The 21699-nt window shown below is 55.7% G+C and overlaps 6 protein-coding genes across 6 annotated transcripts; 4 read left to right on the top strand and 2 right to left on the bottom strand.

Annotated features, from left to right (window-relative positions):
* Positions 1–2278: 2278 nt before the first annotated feature.
* Positions 2279–8875, top strand: PG998_012796 (uncharacterized protein; the record flags this gene model as incomplete). Its single annotated transcript, XM_066879612.1, has 4 exons — positions 2279–2932; positions 2994–3400; positions 3462–5084; positions 5143–8875. 4 exons carry the CDS (start codon positions 2279–2281, stop codon positions 8873–8875), a joined length of 6417 nt encoding a protein of 2138 aa, XP_066725996.1.
* A 928-nt stretch (positions 8876–9803) lies between these two features.
* On the top strand, positions 9804–11228 carry PG998_012795 (uncharacterized protein; the record flags this gene model as incomplete). The annotated part of the gene is made up of 1 exon (XM_066879611.1): positions 9804–11228. One exon carries the CDS (start codon positions 9804–9806, stop codon positions 11226–11228), a length of 1425 nt encoding a protein of 474 aa, XP_066725995.1.
* A 2094-nt stretch (positions 11229–13322) lies between these two features.
* PG998_012794 (uncharacterized protein) lies at positions 13323–13843 on the bottom strand (the record flags this gene model as incomplete). Its single annotated transcript, XM_066879610.1, has 2 exons — positions 13323–13525; positions 13642–13843. 2 exons carry the CDS (start codon positions 13841–13843, stop codon positions 13323–13325), a joined length of 405 nt encoding a protein of 134 aa, XP_066725994.1.
* Positions 13844–15711: 1868 nt separating this feature from the next.
* PG998_012793 (zinc finger- mynd-type domain containing protein) lies at positions 15712–16461 on the top strand (the record flags this gene model as incomplete). Its single annotated transcript, XM_066879609.1, has 3 exons — positions 15712–16044; positions 16131–16298; positions 16363–16461. The coding sequence occupies 3 exons, from the start codon at positions 15712–15714 to the stop codon at positions 16459–16461; spliced, it is 600 nt and encodes a 199-aa protein (XP_066725993.1).
* A 581-nt stretch (positions 16462–17042) lies between these two features.
* Positions 17043–17857, top strand: PG998_012792 (dynactin subunit 5 protein; the record flags this gene model as incomplete). The annotated part of the gene is made up of 3 exons (XM_066879608.1): positions 17043–17084; positions 17163–17401; positions 17524–17857. 3 exons carry the CDS (start codon positions 17043–17045, stop codon positions 17855–17857), a joined length of 615 nt encoding a protein of 204 aa, XP_066725992.1.
* A 600-nt stretch (positions 17858–18457) lies between these two features.
* PG998_012791 (HET-domain-containing protein) lies at positions 18458–20573 on the bottom strand (the record flags this gene model as incomplete). Its single annotated transcript, XM_066879607.1, has 3 exons — positions 18458–20064; positions 20108–20140; positions 20192–20573. The coding sequence occupies 3 exons, from the start codon at positions 20571–20573 to the stop codon at positions 18458–18460; spliced, it is 2022 nt and encodes a 673-aa protein (XP_066725991.1).
* Positions 20574–21699: the final 1126 nt, after the last annotated feature.

Raw genomic sequence — 21699 nt, 5'->3', positions numbered from 1 at the left:
GCAAACGACGTCTTTCTCTTTGGGTATAGAGAAGCTAGGAATGGTGCCCCTGGAGGTGCTTTCAGGGAAGGAGGTAATCAGACCAGTGTCGGACAAACGGCACAGCGATGTTCCTGGTTTCGTTACCCCGTGTATGATGAGATATCAAGTTTTGGAGGGCAATCAGCGGACCTTGTCTCGGGACCAGGCAGTTCTCCTGTTAATACACCACGACTCTGGGCCGAACCAGCCAGGAGAGTCGTGTGGTTGATCCAAGCCAAGTAGAGATTGCAGCCCGCTTAGACTTGCTTCCCGGCTTGGCCAACAGGGCGGTCACAGACTTGCTACAACCAATGGGAAGAGTCATTATCCCAATCAGGCAAGAAGTGAAGCAGAAGGAAAAACCTCGACTGTTAGCTTTGACCTGAGTCAGTGAGCAGCAGCCGTTATCCCAAGCTTTGGTAACCGAACCAAACTATTCGGGCGGGCGGAAGACGTAGGGCAGAGATAGGTCACGACACGATGCGATGTGTCAGGCCATGTATCGGCCGAGGGCTCAGCTGGCTGGGAAGACTGGGCCCGACGCCATGGCTAGAATCCCCATCATCGAAGATTCATGGTGGGGTGGGTGTGCACGTTGATGGATCGCTATGCGCCAGGAGATGCAAGGACTGGTCGATGGGCAGGGAATAGGGGTCCCATGCATCTTGGCGGGAACCAGGGGCCCAAAACCTCATGGCCACCCCTGTCGAAGGCGGCTTGTCCCGAAACTCAGCAATGGCGGGTTCCTTGCAAGTCACGACGGTTCCCGTCTTGTCGTCGATTGACTGTGCCGGGCCGCAACTGTAAAATATACTTTCTGGGCGCATATCAAAACTTGGAACCCGGCTTTTTCTCTAGTTCTCGTATCCCGGATTTATTCCGACCTCTTCGCGACATGCCCATCACTTGAGCACATGGCTCCATCCAACCGCGCCCCCGGTAGGCTCCGACTGTAGTTCCATAATATGGATACAGCCCCATGGCCATGTCTATGAAAGTGCATGGTTGCAACCTCACTCCCAGTAATAAATTCGCCGACACCTCACTATGTGAAATGCCCACGTCCCAGCGAGTACATTCTGACCCCTGAACGATTGCTTGTGGAGTAAATCCTAGCATGTGTGCTTAATGCGTCTCCAATACCAGCTATGAAGGCAGTTTCAAAGGTCAAAGCAATGTCTGATATGCAACATACTGTTTATAGTCAGATACCCTTTATAGACAGCGCTGACCGCTAGCTCTATGATCCGACGTTGAGATTGCGCGCGGGCTTGAACAACACTGTAGTAAAAGCAATATGGATGCAAATATCAAGCCTCGGAAGCCTGGACTTTCTTCCAAAGCCAACGACGAAGGGCCATAATTACCGGCAGTGTAAGCATTATCTATTGTAACACAAATTTGGCGAGCTGTTTGGCCATTTCCTCAAATACACAGACGAATCCCTGCCACGTGGGCACTCATCCTGAGGAGTGGTCCTGTAGCTGGAGACTTCCCCGGTGCTGCACTACTCTCCTGTTTTCAAACACGTCCGACCAGATAAGGAAGTTCACCGAGTCGTGATGTCAATCATTACGGGGAAAGACACCGGCTATTTTGGCCCTCAGGGGGCAAAAGCAGATCCGAATGGGGGTGATTGATGGAGATCGAGATGTCTAGTATCGGTGGTCTGGGGGCCCGATACTGGCCAGTTGTGCGTCGGAGGCCAGCCTGACCCATCCGACAGGCTCTCGCTGTTCCGTGTTGGGTAACACCTGTATCGCTAGTAGAACCGGAAGAATGATGCTGTAAGGGTCCGGTGGATCGGAGGGCCCAGTTCAAATTCCCACCCTCGAAACATAACATCGTGAACATGTGTTTCCCCGAGTCATATTGTACGGTGGGAGGGGCGGACAAACAAGGATACTACGCAATAATAGGCTGCCAAAACACTTACAGTCGAGTCGATGTGCTGCGTCTTCGTATCGGCTAGATGGATGCCAGCAGATAGAGAGAATCAACATACGTGAGTTCCGGTTGCAGTTTTGTGGGTGGTATAGGCTCTCCAAAACAGCAGATCAGTGACCAGGGAAACAAAAGCGTACCTCCCCGACCTCTGCCTATCTGTCTGGTCTGACATAAACAAAAACCAAGCTCGACAACAAGACCATCTTACAACTCAACATCGTTCGATGCATCACCTGCTTTAATAATCACCAACCGGCACTTTGTTTAAGCGAATGCATCACTGTATGTGTTTTATTGTATGAAAACAATCATGCCTGTGGAATCAACTTCCATGCTGGTATGCGGCTCGCTTATCGCGAGCCATAATCCGGCCAACCTAACACACTTACGCTCCAGTCTCGTACATGACCCCAGCTTTTCGGGTCTGAGACGAGAGCTTACCGAGCTTCCCGACGTCTGGTCTCTCTTGGTGGACCGAGAGCCGTCACTGGGGAGTGTCGACGCCGCACCTCTTTTCCATTCTTTGTCCAGCTGGCTTGAAGGCAGCAGTTTATCATGCGAGACGCTTTCGCTCCCTGAGGGAGCCCCCAAGAACACATTCTACGCCGTACTCACGGTACTCACTCACATACTGGAATATGCCACTTTCCTCGATAGGAGTACTACAGGGGTGGAGGACGATGCGCACATCAAAAGACTGGAAGACTTCCGGGATGGTGGTGTTCAGGGACTTTGCATTGGCTTGTTGTCCGGCATGGCCATAGCATGCTCCAAGAACAAAGTTGAGCTGGGCAAGAACGCAGCCATCGCCGTGCGACTGGCTATATGCGCGGGCGCTTGCGTTGATCTTGCCGAGCAGCAGTCTGCCGAGCACACAGTCTGCCTGAGCGCCCGGTGGTCGCGGCAGGAAGACAGCCCAACGCATGAGTGCGTCGTGGCGACTATACTCAAGGAGCACCCTGAGGTGAGATTGCTTCCCTGTACTGGCTACGTAACGATCCAACAAGACTGACAGCGAAATCCAGGCATACATCAGCGTCCGTTCGGATGTCTGCAGCGCAACTATCACGTCACCCAAGGGGTCGTTGCCAGGCCTCATCAAATCGCTTGAGGAAAAGGGGGCGGTGGTTAAACGTATCAACCTATCCGGGCGCTACCACCACAACATGCACTTGCCCATGTTCAAGAAGCTGCTTGAAATTTGCGAGTCTATCCCCCTATTCCAGTTCCCCCAGACAGCGCGGCCGCTCGTGCCGCTGAGGCGAAGCGATAGCGGGGAACTGGTGGCCCAAGACGAGCCACCACTGCACGAGATTGCTCTCCGCTGCATCCTGATCGAGACGGCCGATTGGCATACGACCATGGTCAAGTCATTGGAAGCTATGGTGGCCAAGGCGACGCTGCCTGATGGTGACAGCTTGAAGCTGCAGAAGTTCGTGCTGGGACCCATGGACTGCGCCCCGCGGCCGGCGTTCGCGCCTCTGCCCGTCCAGCTCATCCGACCCGCGGCAGCCCCCCGAGTCTTCTTATGCGTACCCAGACGACGCCATCGCCGTCGTGGGCCTGTCGTGCCGGTTCCCCAACGCCGAGACGCCCGCCAAGTTCTGGGAGATGCTCGAGTCCAAGCAGACGTCCACGCGGCTGGGGCCCGTCGACTCCTTCGACTGCGGCCTGTTCCGCAAATCGCCCCGCGAGGCCGAATTCCTCGACCCGCAGCAGCGCCTCGGCCTGCATCTGGCCTACGAGGCGCTGGAGTCGGGCGGCTACTTCCGGCCCTCGTCGAGCGCGACCGACAATGTCGGCTGCTACGTGGGCGTCTCGTCGTGCGACTACGAGGCCAACGTCAACTCGCACGACCCGACGGCCTTCTCCTACACGGGCACGGCCCGCGCCTTCGCGAGCGGCCGCATCAGCCACTTCTTCGGCTTCACCGGCCCGTCCATGGCCGTCGACACGGCGTGCTCGTCGTCGGGCGTCGCCCTCCACACGGCCTGCCGCGCCCTCCAGGCTGGCGAGTGCGCCCTGGCCCTCGCGGGCGGCGTCCACCTCATGACGGACGAGGGGCGCGCCCACGCCAACCTGGGCGCCGCGTCGTTCCTCAGCCCGACGGGCGCGTGCCGGCCCTTCGACGCCGCCGCCAACGGCTACCGGCGCGGCGAGGGCGGCGGTTTCGTTTTGTTGAAGCCCCTGGCCGCCGCCGCCGCGGACGGTGACGCCATCCTCGCCGTCGTGGCGGCCTCGGCCGTCAACAACAGCAAGGGCAACAAGTCCATCACCCTCCCGGCCTCGGGGTCGCAGAGCGACCTCTACGAGCGCGTCCTCGAGATCGCCGGGATGCAGCCCGCGCAGATCAGCTACGTCGAGGCCCACGGCACCGGCACCGCCAAGGGGGACCCCATCGAGTGCGAGAGCATCCGCAAGGTGCTCGGCCGCTCGCGCCGGCCCAACGCGCCGCCGCTCCTCTTCGGCTCCGTCAAGGGCAACTTCGGCCACAGCGAGGCGGCCTCGGGCGTGTCGGCCTTGATCAAGACGATCCTGATGCTGCAGCGCGGGCAGATCCCGCCGCAGGCCAACTTCACGGTGCTCAACCCGGCGATCCCCGGCGTCGAAGAGGCCAACATGGAGGTCTCGACGCGGATGCAGCCGTGGGACGCCGCTTTCCGCGCCGCGCTCGTCAACAACTACGGCGCGTCCGGCACCAACGCGGCCCTGGTCGTCTGCCAGCCCCCGCCGCAGCGCACGGCGAAGACGCAGATGGCTGCGGCGGAACCGGCGAGGTCTCACAAGTATCCCATCATCGTCAGCGCCAACTCTCCCGCCAGCATCCGCAAGTCCTGCGAGTCACTACTGAGTCTAGTGGGTGCGGAGCAAGGCACTCTCGGAGAGGCCATAGTCCCCGCCATCGCCTGCCAGTTGGCGCGATCGCAGAACCACGATCTCGGCTACCGTCGCGTCTTCGCAGCCGGCTCGGTCGAGGAGCTGACGGCCGGTCTCCGGGGCGACGGCCAAGGGCGCTCCGCCGCTGCCATAATGCAGAAGCCGCTGGGTCCCGCGAAGCCAGTCGTCTTAGTGTTTGCCGGTCAAACGGGGCGCGAAGTCCGCCTCAGTGAGGAAGCGTATCACGGCTGTGCGCTGCTTCGCAGCCGCCTCGACGCGTGCGATCGCGCCCTGCAGTCCCTCGGGCTTGGGGCCTTGTTCCCCCCGCATCTTCTGCGCCGAGCCCATCGAAGACTTGGTGTATCTCCACTGCATGCACTTCGCGGTGCAGTACGCCGTGGCCATGTCCTGGATCGACGCCGGTCTGCGGGTCAGCGCGCTGGTGGGACACAGCCTTGGACAGTTGACGACGCTGTGTGTCAGCGGGGTGCTGAGCTTGCGCGACGCACTCAAGCTCGTTGCTGGTCGCGCGCGGCTCATCCAGACCAGATGGGGCTCCGAGAGCGGCTGCATGCTGTCCGTCGACACCGATTCTGCCACGGTGGAAGAACTAATAAAGTCGATGCCCGGGGACGACAAGGTGGAGATCGCTTGCTACAACTCGGCCGTCCACCACATCCTCGCCGGTACCGAAGCAGCCGTCGCCTCCTTTGCAGAGCTCGCGCAGTTCAAGGGTGTCTCCTGCCAGCGTCTCGAGGTAACCCACGGCTTCCACTCGCACCTAGTGAACTCCATTCTACCTGAGTACCTCGAGCTTATCGAGAGTCTCACCCTGCGCAAAGCGACAATCCCCATCGAAGCTTGCTCGCCAACGCGGCAGTGCTGGTCCAGGGTGACGCCGCAGATGATTGCCAACCAGTCGCGCCAGTCCGTGTACTGGAGCCATGCCATCACTCGGGTCGAGGAGCGTCTCGGGGCCAACTGCGTCTGGCTCGAGGCCGGATCTAGAGCCGTCGGCGTCACCATGGCCCGTCGAGCTCTAGCGGCCCGCCAAGCACCCACGTCAGAGTCGGCTTCCTCTTTCCACTCGGCTCGGCTCTACGGCGCAGACTCCCTGGATCACCTCACTCAGACGACGCTCGAATTATGGAGGGAAGGAGTGCAAGTCCAGTCCTGGCTGTTCCACGGTGCCCAAGCTCATTCATATGCTCCCTTGGAAATGCCGGCCTACTCTTTCGAGAGCTCCCATCTCTGGCTTCCCTTGATCGATAACAGTAAACATTTGGAAGAAGTCAATACGATTTCGAGGCCGGTTCAATTTGTGTCTCTTTCGGAGCTCTCAAAGAGCGCGAACGAGCAGGTTGCCAAGTTCGAGATTAACCAGGAGAACGAAGAGTACTCCCTCTTCGTCCAAGGGCGTACCGTCTTTGGTCAGACCTTGGCACCCTCTTCTGTGTGGATGGAGGCGGCTTCTAGAGCTCTTGATCTTCTCCCAGATCAACCAGCCAGTCCCACTCCTGCAGTTGTGCATCAGCTGCGGCTACATGCCCCTTTCGGCTTAGACCACCAGAGAAGGCTCATCCTGGTATTGCGCAGGGGTACCGCATCTTCCACCACGTGGGAGTTCACCGTGGAGAGCCAACTGCTCAAGGATAGCAGCAGCAGCGACCTCCACGCCTCGGGAACCGTCGGGCGTCCAGCACGGCAGGCCGATACGAGACAGTATCAATCGTTACTCCGCCACCTCCGAGACCGATGCCAAACTCTGCGGCAGGACCCGGACGCTTCGGTCGTCAATGGTGCCTTCATCTCCAAGATGATGGCGCAGGTGGCCGACTACGAAAAGAGCTACTTGGGCATCCGGTCCATTGCCTCCAAAGACTTCGAGGCCGTGGGCCTGGTGGACATCCCCGCCATCGCGGCGGAGAAGTGCGCTGCGACGGCCTTCATCCCGCCCCTGTTTGACAACCTACTCATTGTCGGCGAATTGCATGCCAGCAGTCTTGAGGGCCTAGTCCGAGATAACTTGTACATCTGCAAGAGCATCGATTCCGTCATCACTCATGATGGATTACAGGGTTTCTCAGTTTCCGCGAACGAAGGTCCCTGGACTGTCCATTCTAGTTTGGAAAGAGAGAGCGCCAAGGACCTGGTCAGTGACATGATTGTGTTCCGGCCAGGGCAGAAGGCGCCCGTCCTGTCGATTCTCGGGGCTAGATTCACCCAAATCTCGGTGCACTCACTTCGCAGAGCTTTGGAGTCCGTCAATGGTGCAACAGAGAAGATTGAACTTTCGGTTCCATCCAACAAACTCGGACATCCGAGTGGCATCAGCTCTGAGTCCCGGATATATTCCAATCCTGAGTTCGACTCGGACCAGAGACTTCGCCCTCGTCCCAACAACCCGATCCGCTCTCGCAGTGCATCCGATCTCATCCTGGACAACTGCAGCGACACATCTGCGCTGTCTTCGACGACGTCGCCGTCCTCCGCTGGAATCGCCACGCCAGAGGACGAGGAGAACGTCCGGATCCTCACGAATCTGCTGTCGGACCACCTCAACTGCAGTCAGGGGATCCCACCCGACACGCCCCTGGTCATGTTGGGCCTCGATTCGTTGGTCATGATGCAGCTCAAGTCGGACATCAAGAAGGCTTTCGGCAACAACACGAGTCTGAGCAAGGTCGACGAGAACTGCACCTTGTCCGATCTCTGCGGACTTCTTTTCCCCAGCGAGCCTACACCTCAGCTTCTGAGCAGCGCGGAGGCCAAACCTATGCCATCGCTTTCCAAGCATGAAGCCGCGCCTCTTGTGAGAACAACTCCTACTTCCCGTACACGAAGTACATTCATCGAACTGGCCGCAAGGGAGTTTACCACGCTGAAGCAAGCAACCAGTGACGTCACACGGGAGACTCAGTTCGCCGGCTTCTTCGCCGACGTCTACCCGGACCAGATGCGCCTCGTGACGACTTATATTCTCGAGGCCTTTGGGAAGATGGGTTGCGATCTGCGAACCATGCAGGCGGGCGAAATTCTTCCTCAGATCTCGTACCTGCCCAAATACGAGCGGCTGATGTCCCGATTCTACGCTATTTTGGAGGCCGCTGGTATCATCAGTGCGTACAACGATCAACAGCTCCGCTTCAAGACGATCAATAATGTCTGTTTCGGCGGCAGCAGCGGAGACTCGTCCTCTTCAGCAGACCTGTACCGTGACATTCTTGTCAAGCATCCCCATTACCACCCAGACCATCAGCTCCTGGCGGTCACGGGACCCTATCTGGCCGAATGCCTGACTGGTGAAATTGACGGGCTCGAACTCATCTTCCAAGAGGCCGAGTCACGGAAGCTGCTGGAGGATGTGTACCGCAGCTCTCCCATGTTCGCGACGGGTAACGCGCTACTAGGCCGCTTCGTGACCCAGATCCTGCACCAGCAGCAGCAGCAGGCGCTCTCGTCCCTCGACGACAAAGAGCTCCGCATCCTCGAGATCGGCGGGGGAACCGGCGGGACCGCCTACCTCATGATGAACCTGCTGCTGGCGCACAAGGTCGAGTTCCAGTACACCTTCACCGACATCTCGGCGGCGCTGGTGGCGAGCACGCGCAAGCAGTTCGAGGCGCGCTACGGGCGCGCGTGCCTGCAGGCGCACATGGAGTTCACGGTGCTGGACGCGGAGCGGGCGCCGCCGGCGGCGCGGGTCGGGCGCTACCACATGGTGGTGAGCTCCAACTGCATCCACGCGACGCGCGACTTGCGGCAGTCGTGCGGGCTCGCCGAGCGGCTGCTGCGGCCCGACGGCGGCGTGCTGTGCCTGCTCGAGCTGACCCGGCCCCTGCCCTGGCTCGACTGCGTCTTCGGCCTGCTCGACGGCTGGTGGCGCTTCGACGACGGCCGCGCCTACGCGCTGCAGGACGAGCGCCACTGGAAGGCGGCGCTGTTGGATGCCGGGTTCGCCACCGTGGACTGGAGCGATGATGGGACGCGCGAGTCTCAGCAGTTCCGTCTGATTACGGCGTGGCGCTGAGAATAGGACACGTAAAAGGCGGTGATGTTGGATGAGGTCTAATGATGTTTTCTTCTTCTCATGATGTTTCATTATTGTAGCCTATTTCGCAGTTGTTTTGTTTCTTCGCATGATTTTCCTGTAGCACGAATACCAGTTTCCTATACCATAGACAGCAAAGCACACGTTTCTACGTTTTTGGTTAATGCTACTACAGTCATTTCCTGCTTGGACTCATTTATTTGGTGACGTTCTTCGCGATGTTATTGTGTAATTTTCTAGTTGCATACTTTGAAAATAAGGTCAATGCCTCAATATCCATTACAACTCTGGCAGAGCGTCTTCTTCTTTCCCAAGTCGTAGTCAGCCGCCCCTGTAGTCGGTTCCTCCACTGGACCCGGTAAACGGGACATCCCGACCCGCTGCTCTACCACCCTGCTTGTGTATACTCCGCAAGGTGGATCGTGGTACGTTTATCGAACGCAGTACAGATTGCACAGGCTCGTTGGCTACAGGGGAATCAAACCTTATTTCCATGACTCGCTTCCTATTCCATGCAAGGGCTACATATGGACGACAAGCATTGGGACCCGGTATGCTGCCCAGGCCATGGCCAAAGCACGGGATGGACAACATTTCGCCGGTATGCCTGTATACTAAGTACAGTATAGAAACTCTCTCACACACTGAGCAATTACAGGACCGAGTCAGCCGAGAAGGGATGTCCGCCTTTTGTACCCATGCTGATTCGGGCAAAATCTCTCGGTCGTAATGGAGCTTCCTGGGCTGGCGGATGGCCAAGGCTAGTCGAGTTCGGAGGGTTTGTAGTTAAGAAGACGATGGAATTCGCTTTGGGCCATTGGGACTGACGTCTCGCCTTCCAGGTTTGACATCGTCTCGTTGTCAGTCTCTCGTTTTTCCTTAGCAACAAGACAAGAACAATATCGAGATGAACAAGTTTCTCGCCTCCGCTCTGCTCGTCGGCTCGGCCGTCGTGAGCCCGGTCTCGGCCGCGTGCACCACCGTCAAGAACGCCAGCGTGACCGAAGTCGATGTCGCCATCATCGGCGGCGGCGCCTCGGGCGTCTACGCGGCGGCGCGTCTGATCGACAACAACAAGTCGGTCGTCGTCCTCGAGCGCAACGGCGACCGCATCGGCGGCCAGACCGAGACCTACTACGACCCGGCCACCGGCACGCCCGTCAACGTCGGCGTCAAGGTCTTCTCCAACACCACGGCCACCACCGCCTTCCTGAAGCGCTTCGACTTCCCCATGGGCACCCTCAACGTCGGCCAGACCCTCGCCACCGGCACCCGGTACGTCGACTTCGCCACCGGCCGCCTGATCCCCAACTTCACCGCCGCGGACCCGGCCGCCCAGGCCGCCGCCATGCAGCGATACGCCGCCGAGCTGGCCAAGTACCCGCAGATCAAGTTCGGTTACAATCTGGGCCAGCCGGTCCCGGAGGATTTGACTCTTCCCTTTGGCAAGTTCATGGAGAAGCACAACCTGACGGGCATGGCCCAGACCATGTTCGAGTTTAACTCGGGATACGCGCCTCTGCTCGAGATCCCCGCTCTGTACATCCTCAAGTACCTCGACACCTACGAGCTGCAGTCCCTGCAGTCGGGCAGTTTCATCGTCGCCGCCAACGGCGACTCCGCCACGCTCTACCGCAACGCCGCCAAGTTCCTGGGCGAGCGCGTCGTCTACGGCGTCAGCGGCATGCACATCCAGCGCCCGTCGTCGTCGGGCCTCATCACCATCGCCGTGGGCAACTCGACCAGCGGCCCGCGCCTGGTGCGGGCCAAGAGGCTCATCGTGGCGGCGCCGCCGACGCTCGACAACCTGCGGTCGGCGGGCCTGGACCTCGACGCGGGCGAGGCGGGGCTCTTCGGCAAGCTGACGGCGGGCGTCTTCTACTCGCTCGTCGTCGAGGGCACGGGCGTCGCCGCGGCCAACCTGCGCAACCGCCACCCGGCCAACCCCTACGGCTTCCCCGACCAGCCCCTCATCTACTCGGTCATCCCGCTGCCCAAGACGCGCGGGCTCGCGCAGGTCCTGCTGGGGTCCGCCGCGCCCCTGACGGCGGCCCAGGTCGAGGCGCGCGTCGCCGCCGACATCCGCCGGCTGCCCGCCTCGCTCCGGGGCAACGCCACGACGACGGCCAAGGTCGTCGCCATGGCCGCGCACACCTGGAACGTCATGGCGCCCGTCGAGGACATCAAGGCCGGGTTCTACGACAAACTCGAAGGCCTCCAGGGGCTTAAGAACACGTGGTACATCGGCGCGGCGTGGACGACCCAGAGCAGCACCACCATCTGGGAGGGTCTGGAGCAAGAGTTCTTGCCCAAGTTTCTTGCTGCCTTGTGAGCAGCCTGAATTTTGACCAACATCTGGCCGCAATTTCAGTATATCAACTTGTGCTATAGACATGTATCTTGTACCCCCACTGCGGTTAGTCACAGTCTCTCTATAGACATGAGTAATATCCATCATAGATTTTCACACATCACACCACCTTTAGATAATAACCTTAATATCATTATTGCTGCTAGCATATAATTAGTGCACCATACCACCAGTGCAAACTGGAACTACATGGACGTTACTCGTAGCCGCCAAGATGTCAACCCCTGAATTAGTCACATCTTTTCATCTTGCCCTCCTCCTGCCGAACTTTGAGCCCCTGAGCATGTTCACACATTGTTCTGTCAGCTTGAGAATACGGGTCCATAGAGTAAGTCACCCGCCACTGTTGGGTCTTGGGAAAAGTGTGAGTAGGTCTGTAACACAAAGGTCGGCCACGAACCTACCAACTTGATCCATCGTAACCGACCATCTCACCATCATCCGATCTCACGATCGCAAGGTCAGATGGCCGAGTTGGTTATGGCGCCAGGTTAAGGTCAACCTTAACGCATTATCCTGGTGGAGCAATCCTCGTGGGTTCGAATCCCACTCTGATCACATATCAGAGATATTCCACGATCTTCTGGAAAAGAAGAATGCATCCTCTCTTTTTGTTGCTTCTAATATATATATCTATAGAAGTATTGCTCTCCTAGTTTTTCTGAGTACACGGAGAGATTTGGTAAAGCAATCCTCGTAGATTCGAATCCGACAATAATCAGCCCTATTTTCATTCTGTCCCCCCTTTCTTTTAGATTTGGTATCACGCAACTGTGTGATCTCCGCGGTGAAACCGATCATCGTACTCTGCTTTGTCCTAGATATCACCGGATTCTATTAAAATCGCAATGATAAAATTCATTTTTCAGGGACATGTGGGTGCTATATACATGTCATTAACAAGGCGATATCTGTCCATAGCATGACGCCAGTCCTTATTATTAACACAGGTTCAAATTGAATTGCGTCATAATACATCAGCTAAACCTTACACTTACAGCTTACTATATCTCTATCTAGAGAGCAGTAGGTTGCACTAATGTGCTGTTCACCGAAGCGGCCCTCTCTTTAGCCGCAGAACCCGAGGCGTGGTAGCTTTCAAATCGAGAAATGCACTCATACAATAACAAAATGGCTGCAGATGTGCCACAAAGATAGCAGCTCGAGCAGCCCAGAAACAGTAGATATACAGTTCGGTAGGTTCCCACGTTGAAGTAAAACAGGCATTTTGCTATTGAGACCCGTCGGCCTCTTCTGGGGGGCTATATAAATTGTGCAATATATCGCTGAGGACGGGACGGATGCTACAGATGATGATGCATGCATGCATGTGACTTAGGCCTCTACATACATACATCCTAGTAGTGTACTGTGCTTTGGAAAGTTGGCTGATTGTCATGCCATCGAATATCGAATGTTCAAGATATGCGGTTTGTCCTTGGAAAGGGCGGCAGAGGTGGCCCGCCTCCACTCCTCCGGCAGGCAGGGCCACGTCTCTTGCATCGATCGATGCCTTCACCAGATCCAAAAGTAGCGCCATCTGGGATCCAGAATTGATTTGATTGATATGTCACAACGCACGTCAATGAACGCGGGGAAGAACGAGCCGAAGCAGGACCGTCCCCTCCACATTCCGTGATGGTGAAGGATCTAGGTCTGTTTAGATCTGGCGGGTCTTCCCAGACCCCCTGGAAAGGGTTCGTCAATATCGCGTTCAGCAACAAGAAATGGTCCAGTGAGTATAGTAGGTTTATAGTGTTTGAATGTTTGTTTGTTTGGTATTCTTAGGTGCTCACCCCGAGACGGAGCCCAACCACTGATGCTTGCAAAATTAAAGCATGTACAAAGCAGACCCGGATCCCAATGAAGGTATGTTTTCCCGTCCCTCCTTTCGCCGTAGCCACAGCGTTGATGCAATGGTCTGCTTCCCCATCGTAACGCCTCAGCCCATATCAGTGCACGCCAGCTGTAACGCCCAAATAATAAGTAATACAAGTGGTGCTCCCAGCATGTTGGAAGTGATGCGGAAAGCTTCGTAGCTTCCTCCAGGCGTCCTTAGTCCTGATCCTTGGTCATGTCGTAGACCATCATGACCTCCTCGAGGCGCTCTAGGCTGCTTCGGTCACCGTAGGCTTCGAGAAGGGCCTTGCGGCGGGCGGCTTCGTGGGCCACGCTGGGCTGCGGCTTCAGGTCCGCCTGCAGGCCCGAGCGCTTCTGGTCCAGGTTGCGTTCCATGTATGTGACGGCGGCGGTGGCTGCTTTGAAGGGCTCGAAGTTAGCTACACGGTTTATATACGATGGAAGGTCCTCGGGCAATAGAAGCAAGGGCGGGGGGTAGAGGTAGAGGATCCTTCTGGTGCAGTGATGTACTAACCTAAGATGATGGGCAGAGAGAGCATGAGAAGTCCCCGGCTGTTGCGTGCGGCGGCCTTGGGCAGACCGCAGTGGATACCCGTGGGCGCGGGCCTGTAGACGGGCGTGTAGGCTGCCCGCGCCGGCGAGGCGTTGAAGTTCAGCGCATCAGGGTTGAAGAGGGTTCGGTAGCGTCTGGCGTGGTATGTAGCAGCTCCGGACATTCTGGTGTGTGTTGGAGATGTTGGATTGATATGCAGGTATGTATTGGGTGTTTGAAGGTTTGGTTCAGGGTGTACTGGTTGGATTGATCGATACTGAAGGGGGGATGGGAAATAGAGAACTTGCCCAGTGGCCTTTATAAGTGAAAGCGCGTGGTGTCAGCGGCATAGCCCTGACGCGCATATAATTAGATACGTAAGGCGCCGCCCGCAATCAGGCGACAATTGCAGCACGGGGACTGCGGAGGGTGGCAGACGAAAACGAAGATGCAGATTGCGCTTGATTGCTGTGGCCGTTGTGGCATGAATGCGACTTGGCAATGCTGGCTTGTGATACGCCGGGCAGTGGTCAAGAAGGGTCAAGATGGCCTGATGGTTGTTCGATCGGCGGACTCCGATGGTCTTCGGAATGCTTCCCCTCTAATCCCCCAATGTTCCCCCATTCGCCTCGTTGAGGAATCCCCGTTCCTTCCCGCCCTGCGGATTCAGAACGGGGTCAATCAATCTGCCACTTTTCTTCTGGCGCCTGGTTACCCCGACCTTGGAACATTGGAAGTTTTAGAGTCGGCTTATTATCGTGTGCTTTTCCGACCCTGAATCCTGGGGAAGCGAGAGGGTTTCCAACTTTGTGTCGCCGGCAGTATCCGGTAGCGCTTTGCGGGTTGGTTAGGATTAGGATCGTATCATTTTTGATTGGGCACCCTGAGGAATTGGACGATCATTGAGCCAATCAATTTACATGATCTCCCAAATCCAAACTTCCTCTGTCGGGGATCATTGCTTCGATTCGAGCTGCCATGTTGCCAATGCAGAAACCACTTTTCGCGAGGTGAAGTCTTTCCATCTGCAACCTCAAGGAAAGACAGCAATGACGATGCATTTCCATGCTCTGTTTGGCTCTCTGCACGATTGCTGGCCCGAGAAAAGACTCGTACGAGCAAACGAAAACCGAGTCAGTACCTGCATAAACAAGACGCAGCCCGTCTAGCGATGCCCTCGATCGATCGATACACGGCCAAGGCAACTGGGAACAGGAGGCATATGTTATCGTTTTTCTTCGAAGAAAAGCGGTTTGGCTGGCTCTCGATCGATGAGTAGTCGGTCGAAAGACTTCACACAGTTCTTACTCTCATTTCCTATTCAACTGCGGCATCATGTCGTGTTGAATGACCCGACCGCTTGCTGAGCTAAGTCCTGCTTCCCCAGCTGCATCGACTACATATCGGTGGCATTATAGAGGTCTTTGACGGTTGGGTTTGACGCATGGCCTCCAGAGGGTTGCTGACTTCCTTTTGACCCTTGGACAACTAACATCATCAGGAGGTGTCTGAGCGGCAGTCGTCGCGGCTATTTACCCTGGCGAAACAGCCGTTGAGCAATTCTTTCATCAAGAACTCCGGGCTCCGTCGACCAAAGCGATTAGTCAAGCTCCAGGGAGGTCTATGGAGACGTGATTTATTGTCGCTGGCGTTGGAACTGCATCTGGAGCAATGATAGGTATCATGGATGAGGCAAATCTAGCCTACAACATCTATGCATATCAATTGCACCTAAATCGATATATTCATCATTTCCAAATTAGGCCACAATTCAATCTGCTAGCCAATAGGAATAGAAAGCAGTCATTCAGTTGATTGATGCTGATGAAAGTAACCAGTCTTGGTGAAAGCTACTGTGCTGCTGAGATGAATTTTATGGGCTGAAGGTGGCCCGTGTGTTTTCAGGGGCTTGATGTTGTTTCACCTTCGAATATCCCACATGAGCATGACCGAAGCGCTCAACTGACGACGGCAACATTGACATAGCATTGCCCTGCCTCTTGTATCTTGAATTTCCACTCACCATTCTGTCATCAGTCATCACTAACCATCATGCCCGACTTCACAGACCCGGCCCAATTCCCGGCCTTCTATGAGCTGCCTAGCGACGCCGAGATTGCGAATGCACCTGCGGAAGGGTTAGCGGGGGCCGCGTGGTGGATGCTGGCGCAGGTGAAGGTCAACATGACCCTGACCAAACCCACGCTGATCGTGACGGACCGCCGAGGCTTGGATTTCGCCGTCACGTTTGAGGACTCGAGCATGGACCTCAAGGGCTACCGGAAGGGCTACACCATGGTGGTGCCGCGGGCCCAGCGGACGGACCGGGAGGAGGGGAAAAAGGCGGTTATGAGGATAGAGGCGAAGGACTGCAAGTCGGTGCAGGTGAGTACTCGTCGTCAATCAGTCGGAGTGCGAGGTTGACTAGCCAACAACAACCGAGCTTTGCTGACTTGGGAGTTGAAATCCAGGTGATACCGGCGAAAATGGCGCAGTTGTTGGAGTTGGGCCAAGTCCTGGATATGATGAGTGCCGACGATGGTGCGGAAGGCAAGGTCCAGAAATGTGCAGCGTGCGGCAAGGCAGAGGGGAGCCTTGCGAGGTGCACGGGGTGCGGAACAGTCAGGTATTGCAGCAAGGTGAGTGCAAACGCCCAAAGAAAGAAAGACGTTGGCGACTTATGAAGCAGCATGCTAACGATAGACCTGCGAACAGGAGTGCCAACTTAAAGGCTGGAGTGAGCTGGGTCACAAGTCCAATTGCAAGAGTTTGAAAGCGATCAAAACAATATGGCCATCATAGGAGTATTAATGCTTTTAATATCTGATAATCGTATTCAATGAGAAGACGGGCAGTTACATGCCTGGAAGATTCATGTTCCATCGCCCAGTCGATTCTCACTCCTCTTGGCCCATGAACAAACTAGTCTTGTTGTTGCTCAGTGCTGGGTGTTTCGCGGCTGCAACTCAAAAGAGTCACCAGTCAATAATCATGGTGCGGCACCTGCATTTAAGTTCGCCAACGAACTGCTGCCTGGTCTCGACATAAATCAGGTGTCACCAGAAAAAACATATTCCAGAGCATTTTAGCCACACAGCAGAGCACCCAAGCGAACATTGCCTGAGTTGATTGCAATTCCAGGAGTTGCAAACAGACCGATCACTTAAACCCGCTGAGAGGTTTGTGTTTACGGGCAAAGTACGCTAACAACTGCATCTGGCAACTGCTGCATCACGTGACACAGCACTTTGCGGGGGAGCTCCCGCCCGTTTCTGTCGTGCCCAGCCCCGAAAACCAGCTGCGAACTCCTTTTAGGGACGATGCGATTGCAGTTGCCATTCCGCAAACCCAAAGTGCTGTGGTTGCGCAATCTCGTTTTCAAGATGTCGTCTCGAAAGCAGGTTAAGGGAGAGTATATCGAGACGGTACGAACCTGCCTATCTTGGAAGTTTTGTTGTCGACAGATGAACGTATTGAAAGCTGATCTGATTGGGGGCTGCTAGGACACGGGCAACAAGGTGTCGCGCAAGGCCAACTTGATAGGAACACAGCACATCATGCTTGGCGGCAAGACCGTCATCATGGCTGATGCCATGGTCCGCGGTGACTTGACACGCACCGTCTCCGCGCAGGGCTCCTCCGGCGGCGCCGCGCCTCAAAGCAATACCTCCATCTTCATCGGCCGCTATTGCTTTCTGAGCCGAGGGTGCTGTTTGCGCCCGCCCGGTCGCATCTACAAGGGGTCAGTCAGTTCTATCAACTTAGCCAACGTCGCTCCCTTTTTCTCTCACTGCCTTCTGCCCCTCTCTCTTCCTCCATTAGCCAAGTGTTTTTTTCTCTTCTTTTTCTGACGATTCGAGACAGCGCTTTCACGTACATGCCGCTCCGCATCGGCGACCACGTCTTCGTGGGCGAGAACTCGGTGGTCCAGGCCGCCACCATCGGCAGCCACGTCCACATCGCGGCCAACGCCGTGGTCGGCGAGTTCGCCATCGTCAAGGACTACGTGCGCATCCTCGAGGGCACCGTGGTCCCCGCCAACATGGTGATCCCCAGCTTCAGCGTCGTCGCCGGCCAGCCGGGCCGCGTCATTGGCGAGGTCCCCGAGGGAGGCCACGAGCAGTTCGAGATGCGCGACCTCTACAAGACGGTCGGCAACAACATCCCGCCACCCGCACCGGCGGCGGCGGCGGCTTAGCGGCCCGTGTCACACGATGGGATGAGGAAGACGTCACTGCACACAGCAAGCAACAAGCATTCTGATTTTTCTTTTCTTTTGAGATACCCGAGACAAGGATGGTTCAGCATCCGACAGACACGAGCTTTTTGCGCGAGGAAAACACGCTTTGACTAGATATGAAGGAGTTGGGAGATCCATTGTATCAATCGTGAATTAGACCCATGGGTTCTTGGAGCGAACAGAGATCATCGCCATTAGGCCCCCATACAGCCCAAATGATACCCCCGCAGACCAAGGAGAGTTTCATGGCGGAAAATGGACAGGGCTGGAGAGTTGGGCGGAGAAGCATAAGGGCTCCGACTACGATTGCAGCCTACCCTGTAGAAGAATCGGTATCAACTTTCGATGGATGGAAATCGGACAGACCAACAACTGAGGCAGCCATTTCTGAAACACTGCCAGTTAAGCTCTCGATGGACCGACGTGCATGCTCCGGGGACATCGTCTTGAGGTTGTCTTCCGTGTTAATAAACAGTCCGGTATAGCATTTTGCGCAATAGGAAAAATTGAGGTCATCGGTCTGATATAGTCTGCCATCAAACTATTATAAAGTTCAGGTCAAATGATACTGTATTTTCCTACAGTACCCTGGTTATCTCGAAACCAATCCGCACTGGCTGTCATGTTCCCTAGCCTTACGTATTGGCCTGGGAATGAAGCAGATGGCTCTAGCAGCAGGCCCCAGCAACGTTTGCTGTCATCGCAGCCGGATGTTCCTATTTCCAGACAAGTCGCATTGATTTCCGTTATTCCATGACCTGGTGGAATGTCGAGGTTGACGATGAGTCGGCGGTCATCCCCTACTCCCGAAAGCGACCATACTCGTTTTGCCGTCGTTTTTCGGGCCGCGCTGACGCAGCAGCAGCTCACCTCCAAGGCCGAGCCCTCTAGAACGATGTACGGCGGAGTCGAATCCGCGGATTCGTGCTGGGTGTCTATATCCCAGGATTCTGCGGGTACCTCGAGCACAATCGACTTTGGGACGAAGTGTTCCGCGGTAGAGGGCACTTGTTCGTAGTACCAAGACCCGGCGATCGAATTCCAGGACCAAGTCGGGAATTTGGGGTTGCGCACCGCTGCTTCGTCCGATAGATTGGCCCAGAGAAGAGCAGCGGGGAGAGTCTTGGTCCAGAGACCGTAGGTGTAGTCGCCAAGTTGCAATGTCCGCGACTGTCCGGCATTCGTCTCATCACTCGCCTTGAACTCTTTGGCAAGTGACGCTATCGCTTTCAAGCGGTCCCCGTAGAATGACAGCTTCCGCACGATATACTTGGCCAATAGGACCTCCCAATACTCTCCAAGGCTCAGCGCTGTCTCTATTGATTGCAAGGTCTGCTGATGAATCTTCCGAAAAGGCACAATCTCCAACTCGGGCTTTCCGTTCCATATATCTGCAGGCCGGTCACACTCACACAGCACAGCTGAGCAGCACTCCCACACGGCTTCTTCGAAGCCCATGTGTAGTATTCGTCTAGACAGAAGCCTTTCCTGGAGCGCCCAGGCTCGGGTAGATAGTGGCATCAAGTACGAAGAATTTCTTTCTTGGCGATGCTCCTTCAAGTTGAAATGGATGGGTGCACGGCGAACCAAGACGGGGAGCTCGGTACCAGCAGACACCCCATCGAGCCGTATCGCCGGGCCCATCAGTGTTGGGAAGCACGTATGTCTAACATTAGGTGAATGGTCTGCGGCAATAGTCAGGCATGCATTGCCATAATAAGCAGCCATTTTCTGCGACTCTTGCATCCAGTCTCTTTCATCCCCCTGGACAATGCATAACGCATCAATCCAGAGAAATCGCACACACAAAGCTCTGGCAATCTTGATGACGTCTTGGAAAAGAATTGGGAGCTGTTCCCAGCTGATCCTGGTAAGGCGGGAGTCTAGGTTCTCTTTTGTTGTGACTAGGTCTTGCCGACCGCCCCAACTGTAGCTCAATGCTATGTAGCGGCCGTTGCAGTGTTGGCCTGGTTCGAGTAGCACAATGTCTCGGCTTCTCCCCTGATCGAAATCAAGATCGAGGATGCGTTTGGGCAGCGTGGAATCCCCAACGCTTTCGCAAGCAGGATGTCGCTTGTCACAATCTGATATCCACCTTCGCAAAAGCCCATACCATTCATCCGAGTCCGGCGGAGCTGGCGACTGTAGGAGGACTTGAGACCTAGCTACAGATGAAGAAGAAAGTTAGCCTCCCTGTCGAGATCTCACGGGTTCCGTTCATACGATCTGGGGCTGGAAATGCTATATCCTGTAGAATGAGGCAAGAGGGTCAAGATACCATGGCGGACCTACCGTGAAGGGGGTTGATGTAGAAATCCACCCAATGTACTGGCCTACCTAGACCATGGCTATATCCATTGGTCTGGACCCCAACACGCAAGAAGTCTTCTTGTCCAGTTTGCGCCTTTCCAGTCACCCTGAGGGCGTGCAGTAACACGTCGTCCCATGTTCGTATGTTAGGAAGCGCGGCCGATACTCCGCACCAGACAAGCTGGCATCTCTTGCAAAACTCGTCACCAGAGGCCTTCACCTCTTTTGCGAATGGCTTTCGGTCCCATATGCCCGAATATATCAGCCAGAAGAGGTTCTCGCAAGTCGCACATGGGGGCAATGGAGACTCTGTCTGGCTGTGCAGAACGGCATCGAGCCATGCTTGGGGTGACACTGTCGACATGATGGACAACGTGCGTTCTCAGCTTGTCGACGATATGCTCTTGTCGAAATGGTACGCTGAGCTGTCCATGTTCCGTGCGTCCGGCTTGAAAGGCAGATTTGCTAAGTGCTAGGAAACCGGGCGCCGATGCGCCTCGCGGGCGAAGCTGTGGCATATGCATGATGACGCAAGCATGCTGATGTTGATGCTCTCCTTGGAAGCTGAACGTGATTTTATTGTTGGCGTTGGTATTTATACCTCTTCTCTTTTTCACGTATTAATTGACACCTCGAGTTCCTTCCTGGGAGAAACGAAAGACACAGAATACCACGATAAAGATTGTACCTGCGTGTTCTTCTTGAACCATGTCGCAGAAGCCCGACGAAGACGACACACATCGACGTCATTCTCCAGGGTCTACCGAGGAGCATGTGGTAAGTAGTGCATGACAGGGGCGCGGTAACGGAGGGTTCTATTTCGCACTGCTGATGATGAACAACTTCGATAGACAACGACGACAAGCCCTCCGCGGGCTCCTTGTAATACTCACCTTGCCACATTCCCTGCATATAGGTTAAGACAGAGTGTCCTTGTCGACCAATTGCTCTCAATCTTTCGAGACCAATGCGCGTCCGACTTGTCCGTCGAAGTAAGTTAACAAAGCGAGATCTTTTGGATGGCCATCACCCCCGCCCCCCGGGCTTCCCACGAAGACACAAGCTGACATTCATCATGTTGCATCAGAACGAGAACGATGTTTTTATGGCCTACCTCCCGCGCCCTCTCACCGATGTGAGCAAGAGTCCCTGTTCTCAGACTCGTACTTGAATGTGCTTGGCTAAATACGATGAATACAGGAAGAAAAGAATATGGTAGACGAATTAAGGCAGAGACAGAGACGCCTGTACTAGCATGACTCGAAGTAGTCCGCACATCGCTCACTTGGTGAAAGTTTCCCATCTTCTAGGTACCTGCAGATGCACATGTGGTAGCGAAGTCCAATCGGCAAATACAGGGCCAGGTTCAGCGGGAAAGCTTGTACGGTTCGGGCGATGTAACGCTAAAGACGCGGAGCTTTCCAGCAACGCCATTAAGTTGTATTGCGCCCAGGACGAATTAATCAATTATACTCGGGACTATCGTGGCC

Source organism: Apiospora kogelbergensis (genome assembly GCF_038363985.1).
Source record: "Apiospora kogelbergensis strain CBS 113332 chromosome Unknown utg000008l_segment0_segment0, whole genome shotgun sequence".
NCBI classification, from domain to species: Eukaryota; Fungi; Ascomycota; class Sordariomycetes; order Amphisphaeriales; family Apiosporaceae; genus Apiospora; species Apiospora kogelbergensis.
Note: the sequence above shows the minus strand (reverse complement) of the source record. Positions and strands in the feature narration are given on the sequence as shown.